Source organism: Vitis riparia, chromosome 15 (assembly GCF_004353265.1).
Source record: "Vitis riparia cultivar Riparia Gloire de Montpellier isolate 1030 chromosome 15, EGFV_Vit.rip_1.0, whole genome shotgun sequence".
NCBI classification, from domain to species: domain Eukaryota; kingdom Viridiplantae; phylum Streptophyta; class Magnoliopsida; order Vitales; family Vitaceae; genus Vitis; species Vitis riparia.
Window position 1 is genome coordinate 5,742,178 of NC_048445.1, and position 16,163 is coordinate 5,758,340.

General features: G+C 33.1%; 1 protein-coding gene across 4 annotated transcripts; it reads right to left on the reverse strand.

Annotated features, from left to right (window-relative positions):
• Positions 1-2,663: 2,663 nt before the first annotated feature.
• On the reverse strand, positions 2,664-9,799 carry LOC117931672 (65-kDa microtubule-associated protein 3-like). 4 transcript variants are annotated; one of them, XM_034852677.1, is made up of 13 exons: positions 9,605-9,799; positions 7,837-7,924; positions 7,411-7,617; positions 7,059-7,313; positions 6,439-6,648; positions 6,179-6,334; positions 5,904-6,063; positions 5,171-5,322; positions 4,994-5,081; positions 4,472-4,545; positions 4,209-4,283; positions 3,839-4,109; positions 2,664-3,311 (listed from the first exon to the last, which is right to left on the reverse strand). In XM_034852677.1, exons 2-13 carry the CDS (start codon positions 7,906-7,908, stop codon positions 2,854-2,856), a joined length of 2,178 nt encoding a protein of 725 aa, XP_034708568.1. In that variant the 5' UTR covers positions 7,909-7,924; positions 9,605-9,799; the 3' UTR covers positions 2,664-2,853. The 4 variants fall into 4 exon arrangements, with proteins under 4 accessions (XP_034708568.1, XP_034708569.1, XP_034708567.1 ...); XM_034852678.1 differs by having other exon boundaries at positions 7,059-7,304; positions 9,586-9,799; XM_034852676.1 differs by having other exon boundaries at positions 9,586-9,799.
• Between the last annotated feature and the right edge of the window lie 6,364 nt (positions 9,800-16,163).

Here is a 16,163-nt window from a genome sequence, read left to right on the forward strand (position 1 = left end):
GATGAAGTAACCTGCGGGTGAGACATGCGGGTGACGCGTGGAATCCGATTGGGACTGAAACAAAAAAGTCTGACAGGTGACTTTTTGAGATTGGCAGATGGGTTGTGTGGGTGGCAGGTGGTTTCCTACATGGGGAAATGGCTTGCCTCACACGTGGGTGACATGCACTTGTCTGTCTCCAATCACATAACAGAGGCTAGATCTCAGATTTACTCTCGTCTCCTTTATTTGATTTAGAGAATTACATCACACGGCAATTAATTTTTCAAAAAATGATAATAATTTAACATGATTGAATTTTTAATTTACATATTAAATTTGAATTATTTATGCCTTGAACTTTAATGATAAACGTATTTGGCATTGTTAATGAGAATACGTTACGTGTGTCACGCATTAGTAGGTGAGAATTGTCTGATTATACATAAGATTAGTATAATAATTATTATTATAATGTCAAAATTATTGGATATAAATAAATGAAAGATGTGATAAAGACAACCCATTTTTTTAACATTTTTTTAAAAATAAATTTTATTTGTAATTATCTATATTGCATAATTATTTTTTAAAACCAGCTTCTAGAAAACATTATATTTTCAAAATAAATTCTAAAAAAGGCCATCTATTAAAAAAAATTACCAAAAATATATTTTTTTTTAGTTTGGAAAATAATTTTATCTTTTTTAAAAACATAAATGTGTTTTTTAAAACAGTTTCCAAACAAATTTTTATATTTTTATAAGGAATAGTTTAAGATCAGTTATATCATAATTTTTTTTTTGTCCAATTAAAATAGTTTTTTTAGGCTAAAAACATATTTAGTAAGTTTTTTTTTATAGAAAACAATTTTTTCTAAAATCTTTGTGTTTTTTTGGAATATATTTTAATTATTTTTATTTGTCTGATTGTTTAAAAAATAATTATATAAATACAAAAAATGATTAAAAATGAATTACATATATTTTTAAGAAATATTTGGAAATGTAAAAAAAACACTAAGAATATTTCAAGTTTTAGGGTAGATTTTTGTTATATAAAATATTATAAAACCATTTTCAGATAGATTTTTATTTTACAAAACATTATAGAACCGTACTTAAAACCTAATTTTTTTAAAAAAAAATAACTATTTTCAAAGACCGGTCCAAACATGCCCTTAATTACTCACCATCACCATGCATCATTTTCAACCTAACATAGAAATAAGATTTCATTATGAAGTGAAAGTATGAAAATTCAAAATTATGTAAGCAATGTAGAATAGCATATGGGGAGTTAGGCGACCATCAAACCAAAAGGTGGACTTGTCACCCCAAATCCACCTATTTTTCAAAGATCTTTCTCTCTTTTTTATTATTTCTATTGCACTCATCGTAATAGTCATCCAACACCTCATGGATGTCATCGCCAATAACAAGAAATTAATTAATTAATTAATAAAATAAAATAAAAGAAAAGAAAAGGACTGAGAAATATGGACAGATATGAAAGGTTTGTAGGTAACAAAATTGATATTAAATTCAATTATTTTATTTTATTTTATTTTATTCATGTAGTTCAAATATCCCTGGCTCCACATTAGGGTTTATCATTACTCTACAAGCTTAATGGGTTAATAATTCTTGGAATCTTTTCTAGTTTCAATCTAAAGTCACCTGCACTAAAAAAACCAATCATAAAAAGATTTACTCATTCTTAAATCCTCCATAGTTTCACTCTCAAGTCATCCACACTAGAAATATAATCACATAAAGATTTACACTACAGCAAGCATATTTTGATGTCAATGTTTTAGTAATCATTTGATTGGGCGCACCAATATATATATATATATATATATATATAGAGAGAGAGAGAGAGAGAGAGAGAGAGAAAGGTGAGGAGGGAGGGAGGGAGGGAGGGAGAGAGAGGGAGAGAGAGAGAGAGAGAGATCCTTATTATTATTAGGTAAGTGGGGCATGGACAAGTGAGAAAATGCGCCAAAAAACGGCAAGGTTTCTCAAGCATGTCAACGGTACTAAAAGTTAGGGTCTTCTGTGTTTGAAAAAAATGAAATACATGGTCCCCATTCTCATGAACTGGAGACCACCCTATAGAGGGTACTAACTAATAAATAGACCAGTGCTGGGGGAGTTGAGATTCGAGAAAGGGTAAGACATATTTTAAGTTTTGTCAGAATCCTTAATTATTCTGTCCCATGGTTTCTGAAATTTGAGGTCACTTACCTATCTCAAGAGCCCACTTCAGAAGATACTTAGATTAAATGATTGATCAACATTAACTCAGTTGTTGGGGTGCTCTAAGGCTGGTTCTAAACCTGGGTCGGGTCATTATCCAAATAATGACTCTTAGAACAAGCTTACAAGGTGTGACATGAAATGTTTTAAAAGATTTATCCTACTTTTATTGAACATCAAACAGTTTTCAGACGGGATGGTTAAAACCCGATCCAAAAATTGATATTAGAACCAACATCAACAACATACTTAGGTTCACAAAGGGTGAAGATTTTAGGATGGATTTACAGTGGGTTTTTGGGTTTTAGAGGATAAAGATTGGAGATAATACTTAGGAGGAGGAGCACAAGAAAAAAGAGAAAAAAAAAAAAAAACAATCCCCAGAATTACAGTTCAAAACTAAAGGTGAGCCTCCAAGCACAATGAATATAATCAGGTTTAGATTCAATATATAAACCAATAGCTACCAAAAACAGTCAACAACTATAGGCATTTTATTTACTAAGAATGTTTTGTTGTTTGTATGGCATGTACATGGAGGAGAGAAACCACAATAAACACAGAGCCTAGTGACTTCAAACTAGCGATGTCTCAAGCTTCTGAGTTCTGATGCTTACCTTGAATAATAAGCTTCAGGAAGCATGAAAGCCGCTCTTCTCTCCTCAAAAGAGTATTCAATTACTTTAACCCGCTCTTCGGCTTGATTGGCAACAAAAGGAATGCAAGGTGTGCCTGGAGTAGAGGCCGTCTGCATGGGAAGTGAGACTGTTGGAGGAGTAGTTGGCAATGGAATTGGAATATTCTTTGGGGTTTTGTTTTCCAGGTCATCAATGGAAATCAGCTTTGAAGGTGATGCTGTTGGAGTCTTGCTGGGTGGAATTGTTCTGTGTAATGTTCTCTTTGGCGTTCTGTCCTGCCCTTCCTGGATACTTGAAATTTTGTCGGATACTACTGCAGGAGAAATGGGAGAGAGGGGCTTTCGGATCACTGATGATTCAATTTCACATGCATTTGTATCTTTAGTAAAGTGCTTCTTTACTGGTTTAAAAGCAATCCCTAATTTCGTCCTACCTGCAAAAATTTAGAAGCAAAAAGGTCAATAGGGAAGCACACAGTTATCAAAACTGAAAAATGTAGGCAGATGTAATATGTCTCTCTATGAGCAGACAGTAAACAGCCTACTTATGAATTCCACATGATAAAATATCAATGTAATTACCTATTTCTTAGAGAATCTGGTATTTCTAGCCAGGAGAAAACAGTGACAGAAAATCTTAAAACAGGATAGTCAAACCTAACCATCGTTTTTTTATATTAAAAACAATCCCCAAAATATGCCACATATTCAAGTGGATCCATAATAGTGATAAGAACCCAGTAGGGGTGATTAATACACGGTTCCAGAACCGAGGTTCAATGCCAGTTGTTTCTCACAAAAACACACAAATACTTGAAGAAACAAACAAAGAATACAAGAACATAGAGATGTAAAACTATCATATTTGGTGCTCGAGTGAGTTGTCATGGTTTCCTCATTCAGTAGGGTGACTGATACTAACCAGTTTAGTTTTTTAAGAAAACAAAAAAAAAAAATTTACCAGAAGATAGCACTGCAGAACCATTGTATTGCTGGTGCTTGAGTGAGTTGTTTTGTTTCACACAACCATCTTTCTTAGTAGGACAGGAATGGAGAGCAGCTTTTTCAGGATTTGGGGCTTGAAGCATCATTCCTCCATGAGACAATCTTCTATTAGCTGCACCTATTGTTGAAATTCTAGAAAGCTTCTTCCCACTCTTTGATGGACTAGGTTTTGACCCAAAGAGTGCTTCCTGCTCTGCTATTAGCTGTCCCTGAAGTCTCTTCTGTTCCTGAAATGTAGAAAAATTCAAGTCATGGATAAGAATATTTTTCTCAAAGCAAACTCCATACTTGGTGGTATGTGATTGTCAACACAACAAGGCTCTTACTCTCTGCCTTTGACGTTCTTGTTCTTTCTCTTGTCTTAAAAAGTTGTACTGATCAAGCATAGAAAGAAGTCGAACCTAGATAACAAGGACCATAAACCATTAATCAATTTGCATGAAAAGGAAATGAAAAAGGCAACCAAATTAAAAGCAATGGGGGTTTAGTTAAATCCACAACAACCTGGATACTAAACCAAATCAAGGTCTAATCTGGACCAACTTGTTTGATATTAAAAGATTAAACATATTGAAAGAATAATGCTTACACCATCATATGAGAACTCGATTCCTCTTTCTTCTTCCCAAGCTTTGGCTTTCAAAGTCAATGCGTCTGTCATTGCTGCTCCAAACCAGCCAAAGCAAAGAAACTCATGAAAATGTTAGAATGAAAAGGCATCAACTAATACAGTATTTTAAACAAAATACAACTTGTGGACCAACCTATTATTGGCTCCTATAGAAACCCTGATCCTGCTGCATTCATAAACTAATATAAAATTCAACATCTTCTAACATAATCCCAGGAAGGTCATCTTCCATGCTAACCCACTGGTATAACTTTAAAAGCATCCGAGGTTCCCAACTTTGAGATGAAACTTCACATTCCAAGTCCATCAATTTTATTTGTGGGTTGTGTCATAGTATGCAGTAATTTATTAGAGAGTATCCGAATAAGTAATAACACAGTTGGCATGAATTCCCAATTGCAGGTCAGCTAGTCTTCATTTATATTCACCTCTCATATATATCATAGTTAGGATCAAATATCAGAGAACCAAGGTCGATACCAGGAATTTTGCTGACCAAAGCTCGGGCTTTTTCAGCACGCTTCAGATGAACATGAGCACCTCTTCCAGCATTATAACGATTGCCATCCTGAAATCCCAACACAGGTCAAAAAAGTGAAAGCAAAGACAAAAAATGAAATAGACATCATTTACAAAAGCAACAAAAAAATGTCAAACCCTGTTATACTCCTCAAGCCAGCACTCCTCATCACATGCAGCCAGCCATTTCACGACCTTGTCAAGTATTTCTTTCCTGCTAAAAGCTTCCTCTTTAACCTTTGCAATCTGAAGCTCAACTTGTTCCAGTAGGTAAGTAGGCTCCATCGCTCCTGAAAAATGGAAATTACCTTAGAGATGACAAAGCATGGCTATTAAGCATTTCATGGTTTCCCCATGAGACTAGTCAACTAAAATGGTTGTAGCAAACAGTAGCCTTTGTATATATTCTGGAGATATAAAAATGCAGAGAAATCAATAACTTTTTGTCAGACTTCACTGCTTTATCTGCAAAGTAGTGGGCCCATTTATGAATCTAAACTAATTCATTTATTAAGGACATTGCATATAAATGATGAAAAGGGAAAATTTTATATTTAACAATTCTTCTGATATGATTTACAAGACTTAATTTTTATTATATTCCACATAATTTTTTTAATGTCTCAGATGACATCAACACAGAGATTGGTCCGCTCAAACGTGTTTAGATTTATTTGAATAGCCATGATGAATACAAGGTCCCACCATTTGACGTATAGCGGGTTAAGCACCAAAGCACACCACAGCTAGACAATGGTCTCAAGGAAAATTCAAAACCCATTGATTATGAATGCTTTTTTGTTGGAAAGAATAACATAGCATTTTCTACTTGCAGCCCTTTTCCACAAAACAACCTGAATATGAATTTTACCAGACTCTATAGCTTCAATTGAATGTTCGATTGGAATATATGCTTCTGAGACAACATGTATCCTGCTGCATATCTCCTCCAGTTCTGTCCTCTTCTTCAAAATAAGCTCTTTCATTTTGCTTGATTTCAGCTGCTCTAACCTTGATACTTCTGCCTCAACCTGCAATTCACATACATTGAAACTTTCCAACATGACTGTGTGAATGCTAGCAGATCAAATATAAAATGATAATAACAATTTCCTACTCCAAAGGACTAGATCTAAATTTACATACATAGTTAATGAAATTCAGAGAAAGAGTGTTAGGCTCAGTAATTTCATGTTCTGAAGCAGCGATATTACTGGTAACATTCTGGAACATCTGTTGCTCCTTGATTGGTGTATCCATTAAACTCCAGAGCTCCAACATGGAAGCTGCAAGATCTCGAAGCTGGCATAACTTCAAGTGTCATGATGGCCAAGCAAAAAAAAAAAAAAACCAAAACCTTTCACAACAAAACATAAAATAGAAACTACATTTACGCAAATACTAACCTTATGCATTCTCTCTGTCTTGACTTCTCGTAAACTTAGTATTGTGGCAGCCAACTTATCAATTGTATTACTGCTTAGGTTTTTCAATCCTATGGAATCATCCATAGAGGGGTGAATCTCAGCAACTGTGTGCTTGAAATCCAGACCAAGCACCTTACACAGTGAATCAAGAGTCTTCAGGTGGGCCAGTACCTGCTTCACACGGTTGCTCTGCATGTGAAGTGAATTAAAGCAAACAGGATTATTATTGTGATAAATCCACCAAGTCTTCAACAATGCTCAGAAATAAATGTGACATCCTCTTGAAATGAATGTCACCCAACAACAATGGACATGGTTCATATTTCACTCTGTGTCATGCAACATTGTTTTGCTGGCTTATTTTAAACTTCTTTTTCAGTCTAATTACTTCCCCATTAAAAAGCATTCCTATACATCTTTCAACTATTCACAAAATTGTTGCTAAATTCAGCACAGCCAAAAAGTTTTTGACTTTTCTATTTCACATATTTTTTCCAATCAAGTCCAAAACACCAAATTCTTTTCAGCATCAAACCCCTTATTTGGCACAGGATAGAATGGTGTTGTCATTGGGGAACAGGGGTAAAAGGAAACTAAACCTTCTCATCTTGGAGTTCAAGCAACAATCTGTGCAATTCATGTAGTCTTTTCAGTGATAGATCTGTCTCATCCATGAAAATCTTGCACAGATTATCTTCCCTGGGTTTGCAAAGTTCTTTTGAAATATTCAGCAATTGATCTAGAACTTCAACAAATTGTTTCTTCCTCTCACATTTCAACTTCCGCATCGCCTCCAATGTTGAAACAATGGTTTTAAGCTCTTCCTTCAAGCCTCCACCAGCATTCTGATCAAACTTAGGACATGAAACCAGTAGGAAAAAAGCAACTAAGAATTCCCTTAAATGGCCAAGAAAGAAATTGAAAAGGACGGACTTATGTTAGAGTTCTAACCTGCCTTACGTTTACCGGTCCCTCTCCCATTGCTGAGCAGATGTCTGCAAGTTCTGCTTCAGAGTCTGCAATTGCTTGCCGCAGTTGAGCTCTACTCTTTTTTGCATGACTTACCTTTCTCTTATATGCCTCCAGACACTCTTGCTCAAGTTCAAGTAGCATTTCATCTCTTTCTATGTTAGGTTCTCCAACTTCATCCCATATACTCTGATTCAACAATGACGATGAGGAGTGCATGTAAAAGCTACCATGTTAACCAGATTATTTCAACCAAATCACAAAATTTGCTACTGAAAAAGGAAGAGATATTTTTTTCCAGAGAGAGAGAGAGAATTAGCAATTTAGAATAAAAAATCAGTAGTCATCTTTCTAAAACCAAAAAGAAAAGAAAAAGAAAAAGAAAAAAAAGAAGAAGAAGAGGTAAACCTGTAGGTCTTTTAGAAGAGAGGCACAAGTTGTTTCTATTTGCTGAAGCCGGTCACTATGGTGATTGTTCATATTGAATCAATAGCCCCTAGAAAGAGAAATATTTCTGTTAGAGGTCTCAAGTGCTTAGATACAGCCCCATAAAATTAATTAAAAAATGTGAAACACTTGAATCCAAAACCAAGAGACTTAATGATAAAAAGTAAATGGAAAGGAATGAGGAAGAAAAAAAAAAAGAAGGTAGAGATAAGAAGTGAAGATCGCCACTGAAGCAGTTGTGCATGTAAATAGTAAGATTTAATAGAAAAGGTGAAAAAAAAGAAGTAAAGTGTAAAAATTCTTCGTAGAGCAAAGTATGTTAAAGTCATATCTTAGGCCAACTGTGCTGCAAGTGACCACAACATTTCACCTTAGCCATTCCACCAATTGAAAACTATAAATTCCATGTGTGAGAATTTCTTTCTTTCTTTCTTACTTTCCCTTTCAAATAGGTAATTTTGATTTCATCTATCAAAATAGTTCCTTTCAATGCTATGAATTTCTAATATTCCTTCCACCAAAGAAAGAAAGGTACAAGGAACACAATAGCATAAACACACTAGAACACTGTAAAACCGAAGTTTAGAAAAGTAGGAATATAAACAACCAATATGATGATAAACAAACATGATAATTCCATGGAGATGTGAGTGAAGAGAAGATAAGATGGAGGCCAGATTTATCAGAGTAAATGTCGCATTGAATCTGGAAGTTACAGATGCTTTCATTGGTTCAATCGCTTTGACCAAAGTCTCAAGTCTCATTTTCTTGTAAGGAATGGCCAGTTAGCAATACCAAATCACCCATACATCTTGCTGAAACATATCAATGTTGGATGAAACCTAATGAAATCATTGTTATTAAAGGGGAATTTACATCTCATTAGAACACTACTTTGTCTCTGGTAGAGAGCTCAATATAAGACATTAGACTCTGAATTGAGGAAGACCCATCCTGGTTTGCTAGTTCCACTGGTAGCTGGCCCTTAATCTGGTTGAGTTTGGTATTTGATTATTTTGTATTTTGGACAAAAGGCCACTATGGAGCATTTGAATTGGCATACTTTTGCCTAACAAGTGAGGGTGGAATCATACCCAAAGCAAAAGGAATAAAGTTGTGTTTAACCTTTTGTTTTACTTACAAGCTTATCAATGAGATTAATGTCTCACTGGGCTTTGGTAGCAACAATGAAATTAAGCTGGGGCCTTCAAAGAGCCCTATGAGAAACATGAAAATCAGAAACCAAGAAAAATAAAGAACCAGCTCTACACAAAAAACCTAGGAGTGGATAAATTTCTTAACTGTCATCACATTGAAATGCGCTTCACATTATGTTTACACTAACCAAGTTGATCTAAAAGCAAACGATATAGTAGATTCACTTCATTTGGTTGCCAAGAAATTTGGTCACAATTTGGAACCCCAAGACCTCCACTCAACAAAGCCATGTTCAACTAGTTGTGTTGACCCTTTCATTTCTTCATAAACAAAACAATTCAAAACTTATAATGAGATTCTAAGTTTCTTTCCTCCTTCATTTTCTCAGCCACCAAACAGAGAGTATAGGAATTATCCGTCAAAACTCTCATTTCAACATCATACCGAAGGTTTGCTCACAAGCTCAGCTAAACTTGAATTAAAATCCAAAAAATAATCCCAATTATGAAACATAAACAAGAAGGAAAAAAAAAAAAAGAGTCGAGAAGAGACTTGAATTCCCGAAACACACAGAGATTGCTTGTTCTTTGCAGACGCCGGATAAGGGATGATTTTCGCCGGAAATAGCCGTATTCGTGGGAGGAGGACTTTCTCCGAAACGGGTGGAGTATTCAGAAGGGTTTATGGGATTCTCGGGTTTCATCAAACCCTAGAAACCGAAACACTTGAATTGGAGATTTTAGAGAGAGTGGGAAAAAAATCGAGGGAAAAAGCCGTTACGGTGAGAAAGGCAGCGTCATCTTTGCTTGGTTTAAATGCGGAAGATATTTTTTTGAATTTCAAGTAGTAAAATGACAAAACCACCCTCCTCTCCTTTTCCATTTTATTTTTGAACATCGTGTAGTGATGTAATTTCCCATAAAAATCATATTAGAATCCGTTGCTTCTAATTTTTTTAATACTTTAAATTTTTTTATCTTTAATTAAAAACGGTTCCTAAAATAATTATTAAACGGGCTTTAAATCCTTTAAATTCAAACAATGCTACATAACAAATCAAACATTTTCCTTAAAAATAATTCCCAAAATTAATTAAAAAGAGAACAAAAAAAAGTCCAATTTAGGAATAGTATTAAAATCATAAAATTCCCATATCTTTAGTTTGGATACCCGTTCTTTTTTCTTTTCATTTCTATTTTTTTTAAAGTAGAAAACATGAATAAATTTTCAATTATATTTTCAATTTTTATCTATATTAAATATTTTTGATAATTTTATTTTTATATTTAATTTTAGAAATAATAAACAAAGACATTTTTTATTTGATTTACTTGTTTTTTTTTTTACTATTTTCGCAGTAGCGTATATAAATAATTTTGCTAACTATGTTCTATTTTTTTTTAAATATTTAATATGTTTGATAATTCTCATTTTGTTTTTATTTTTAAAATAAAAAATAAAAATAGGTTGAGTCATTATATTATTAGTAGATTTTATTTTATTTTTAGTAATTATATTACAAGTAGATTTTTTTTTCTATCAGTTTTTCGACGATTTGACCTTATTTCAATTTTCGATTTTTTTATCATTTAAGTCTAAAAAAAAATATAAAAATCATTATCAAACACACTCTAAGAGTTTATTTGGTGGTGATTTTAAGAAGTATTTTTTTATCACTATAAAAATAGGTTGAGTCATTATATTATTAGTAGATTTTATTTTATTTTTAGTAATTATATTACAAATAGATTTTTTTTTTCTATCAGTTTTTCGACGATTTAACCTTATTTCAATTTTCAATTTTTTTATCATTTAAGTCTAAAAAAAATATAAAAATCATTATCAAACACACTCTAAAAGTTTATTTGGTGGTGATTTTAGGAAGCATTTTATTATCACTATAATGTTTTTTCAAAATTTTAAAGTGTTTTAAAATTTTTCCAAACACTTTTTTTTTTCTTCAAAAACATTTTTTACCCTAAAAACACTTTATAAAATTACTAATAGACTCTACCTTTTCTTATTTTAAAATTTATTATTTTATATAATTTTAAACTTTTAAATTCTCTTAATTTAAACTTGATTTGAATTTTTAATTTTCAAATTTCAAATTTTACCACATTCAAATGTCATATGCAATCATTCTTATTGGATGAGACTCCTATAATCGAACCCAAGGTTGTTGAGTTATTAAATTAACCAATTGAAGAGACTCAGGTCCACCAAAAAAATAACTTGTCATTTCTAAAATTATTAAAAAATAATAATAATTCCTTTATTTATTTATTTATTTATTTTAATTTCTGGTATCAAACTTGAAAACGAAAACAAAGCTACACCTACAACCAAATATATCTGAATGACCCGCAATAATACCTACTTCTCCCAACTCCCAACAATACCGACTTTTCCCCATAATACCTACCTTCTCCCATTGGACCAACTCCTCCGACCATACCAACATATTTGACAGATCCACCACTAAGTCATAATGGTTTGAATCGGTATTGGCTACGTGCGTCTTTCGGAACTCTTCTTTTGAACGGTATTCTGTTCCGCAGAACCAGAAAATATATTTTACAATAAAAAACTATTTTTTTTATCTTAAAAGTGTTTTAAAAAAAATATTTTTTAGTTATTTTATATTATTTTTACTTGTTTTCAAATAATTATTCAAATGTATAAATTATTAAAAATAAAATACTAGATATAAAAATCATATTTAAAAATATTAAAAATAAATTAAAAATATTTAAAATTTTTAAACAGACTTTTATTTTACAAAAATTCAAAAACAATTTTTAAAACCTATTTTTAAAAATTGTTTTCGAAAACAGGTCAAAAAGAAAAATGTTAAAAGAAAATTTTTGATGTTTTTTTATGTTTAATTGTATTTTAAAAACTATGAAAAAATCAAATGTAATTAAAACTTGTCAAAAACCTATACATTTTTAAATTATTTATTATTTATATTAAAAAATTAAAACAAGTAAAATAAATTTAAAATATTTTATTGACTTCAAATTTAATTTTTATTGATTTCTTTATTTTGTTTTTCTTATATTTTCCGAAGCATAAGTAGCCGAAAGGTTATATATATATTTATATATACCTCAAGCTGCCATGAGGTTAATATCATCTACTCACCTGCAGTAGGGACCAAAAGAACACAAACCAGCCTGCAGCAAGTTCCCATGAACGTACTCGGATTCAGATCAGCTCAAAACGCATACAAAATTGGGCAGTCGGATTCAGCTCCAATCTAGTAACCACCAAAGTTAATGGTATATTCTCTCAATCACATACAAAATTAGCTACTTAGTTTCAAATTCATTCTAATAACCAACCTTACCCAGGGAGGGTAAAATTCAAGAACATGGCAGCCATCTCATACTGGTAATAGTATGTCACTCTTGTGTTGAAAGCAGGGGCCTCCAAATATGCCAGGAGCTGCAGGAGACCTTTTAGCAGCACCCATTACTATTCGGCGAGTTGTAGCGTACCATTATGATAAACCTTTCACCTGGAGAGACAGGCAAGTAAATCCTCTCCATATGTACACCTCTTTGAAGTAAGCTTTGCCTTTGACATCATGTGCAGCAAGTTTCCCTTTCTTAGATGGTGAAGTTCTGCCCATGACCTGGTGTGTGTACCTGGACAGAGTGGAAAGGTGTTAGGCCTCCATGTTTCTGAATCAATTGAAGGAGGAAGAGTCTGACTAAATTAGGAAAACAATGAAAGCATTGCCATATTAGAACTTTGTGAATCATAAACAAGGAGAGTGAGTGTCGACTAAATGGATCCAAAAGAATACTGCCTTGGAGTAGGTGATGCAGTATATATAACCTATATCAAAGATCAGTAACATTGTCACCTCATCCTCAAAGCATAGAGGCAAAACCAGCCAGTTTTTTTTTTTATGGAAGCACCGTAATATCAGTCAAGGGAATACCAACAGGGAATGATAAAAGACATGATAATCCAGTAAAGCATGGAACCAGGAAAAGATGCCACTTCATGACCTCGTATTTTGTACATATATAGCTTTGCAAGTGTGGTCTGCTGTGTCTTTTTCTACAATCATCCCATAAACTGAAGACTACTCGATATATAGCATCATTACATATAATGTATAATTGAATCTGAAAAGCAAAAACATGCGCACCAAGATAATCAAACCACATATGTTATTTTTCTTGGGACCCTAATTCAGCCAACACATCTACACCTCTATGGAGAGAACTTCTGGAGTATATCATCAAAGTTTTTGTTTCTCCAGATATCATTGGATTGTTGATCAGTGAATTATCAAAGAATAATTTCAGCTCACAACCATGCTTACACATAGGAGTTGGAGAGAGAGATGTAAGTTGTGCCGGTATCCACTTGAGCACTTCCAAGAGGTATTGCTAAAACATGAAAAAAGTGCAGTTACAGCACAGGTATACAACAATAAAAAAAACTTACTCAGGTGAGTATGGATTTGAAAATTTACTTACAAATCTGCTAGGGGAAAAATTTAAGAAAAATGAAGAAGTTTCAGCATATTAAGCACGGCAGATTGAAGTACTTGGGTATGAATTGTCCAATGAAAATAGAGATGATTTAGACTAGAAATATAGGGAAACATCATCTGGAAGCACATATTGCAGATATGAAAGATATATTAGGCATAGAACAATCATAATTAAGTATTTCACTATACAGGCATTCATAAAACAACATCATTGTACTCCTCTTAAAGCACCCACATGGGCTTTAATCAATCAAACCACAAGTGAGTGAAATATCATTTCCATATGAATCAAGTTGTCAGCTGTATTGTTGCTATTAATTATAAGCTGAATCTTATGTCACATGCACTTGGGACTTGGGTACATGAGTTATAATTGTCTAGCTTTTGAATTTATCAAATTCTTCAGCCTTGAGACATTGTAGCCACACCCAAATTGTCCAAGAGTCCAACCTTTCATTTTTCCAGACCCTAGCATAAAACATTAAGTGTCAATATAATAAAAAGCATTTGAAATGGAATTCTTGCTCATTTCAAAATAGTCATGTTTACCGGGAAGGGAAGAATACGCTGCTCTAAGATTTTGTTAGCCACACCAGAGGACCAGGTAACCAATGGTATTTACGTTTTACACATACCTCACACCCATAGCAATGTACATTAGACATTTGAAATGTCAACATAACATACTCCCAAATATGTTATCAATATGGGTACCTTTGACATTTGAGATGCCCATGTAACATGGACTCAAATATGTTATATTATATCCTATCAACATGGGTACCATTTGAAATGTCCATGTAACGTGGACTCAAATACATTACATTAAATCCTACCATGACCAACACAGGAGTTTTTAGAAAGATTCCTGATTGGGGTGGCAAAGCTACCTGCCATATATTTAGTTATGCCTTTTGGGGGCCACAGTTTAAGGTCAATTTTTTTAGGGACTTAATTGAGAGGAGTTTCAAGCAATGTTTTAAAAACCGAATAATCATTGAATCAGAAAAGTTACAGATTAATAATTTAATGGTCGGATCAATGGTTGAACTAGTCAAATCGGTGACATTATAAATATATAAATTATACTTTATTAAAGCTAAAAATAATTATAAAAATTTATATATATATATATATAAAGAAATTTAAAACCAATAATATTTATTTTTTCATCTTTGATATTATCAAATTAAATTAGGGATAAATATAAATGTATTACTATTTTAAATTTTATTAAATAAAATATGTATAATATTTAAATGTGAAGATATATTGAAAATGAAAAGCAAAAATATATTATTTAAATTTATCAAAATATTAAAAGTTATATATCCTATTACTTTATAATTTTAAAAAATATTACATTATTTTCATATTTATTATTACAAAACTAATGTTATTTTATATATTGTTTGGAAATTTGTAACAAAAAAGATATGCAACCCCATGGTTACACTCCCTTGGAGACCTTGGAGTCCATGGTTCAAGCTCCCATTTTGCTTACTTTGTTGGACATTTATCACAAATTATTCATCCCACATCGATGCAAAGGAGTATAAAATCAGTATTTAACCCTACAGGAAAAGAAAAAAAAAAGCCCAAAGGGAAAGGAAAAGAAAAAAAAAAGGAAAAAAGGTAAACCTGACAGACCAGTCCACAAATTCTGTGGTTCAACAGTCAGTCAGGTCAGCCCAGTTCAATGCCAATTCAATAGGTCCTTTGACTCAAAGTGCAAACTGAACTGGACTAGGGTCCAGTCGATGCGTGGACCAGGGTCTGATCAATGGTTCAACCAGTCTAGTCCCATTTTTAAAACAAACTTTTAAAAGAAGATGAACCCCTTGGAAAAGACGGTATTTGTCTAAGGGGCAAAGACAAACACCTGTAGAAAGAACCATTTGTAGTATACTAATTTTTTATTTTTTATTTTGATGAGTCATTTATAGTATACTAATTTACTTCATGTCTTCCTTTTTGATCCCATAAACAGTTAGAATAAGGACCATGAAAAGATTCAACACAATTTCCTTTCAAGTTGAGGACTTGTGGAGAGGAAAATGCACTTAGTTAAGTAGTCTACTGTTGCTCTCCAAACCCCAAGAGCGGGGTGGGTATTAGAAGCTAGGTGCCCAATAAGTCTTTTCAAGATAAGTGGTGGTTGTGAAGATCTTCTTTGTATTGCAACAGCTTGTGGGGGAAGTTATAATGGGAAAGTATGAGAGGAGGAAGGTGGTCAGTGCTTTAAGAAAGAAATGGAGCATGATGAAACAACTTCTTCGAAGTTAATTGTTAGGATTTTTTTCAAATCTCAATCCTGTGTTTCAGTTGGCAATGGTTCCAAAACCAAATTTTGGCATGACGTGTGGTGTGAGGGGTCTGCTTTGAGAGGCTACTTTCCCACCTATTTAGTATTCTTGCCAACAAAGATGTTAGGTATCTGATTTGTGGCAAAAAAATGAGGCCTTTCATTAAACCTGAGATTGCCAAGGAGATTTCTTGATTAGGAAGTAGAGCTGGTGGAGTCATTTTTGCAGCTCTGCAATGGAAGAGAAGATGGGTTAGCATGGAGTATTTCTAAGTCAGAGTGCTTCTCCATGAAGTCCTTTAGATGCCA

What these genes read in the sequence shown, in the direction of transcription:
- LOC117931672 (XM_034852677.1), bottom strand. Translation starts at nt 7,908, where the DNA reads ATGAACAATCACCATAGTGACCGGCTTCAGCAAATAGAAACAACTTGT. An exon ending in AATTGAAGCTATAGAGTCTG is followed by an intron (nt 5,323 to 5,903) that starts GTAAAATTCATA and finishes TCCATTTTTCAG; the next exon opens with GAGCGATGGAGCCTACTTAC. An exon ending in TTCTGCAGTGCTATCTTCTG is followed by an intron (nt 3,312 to 3,838) that starts GTAAATTTTTTT and finishes AAATTTTTGCAG; the next exon opens with GTAGGACGAAATTAGGGATT.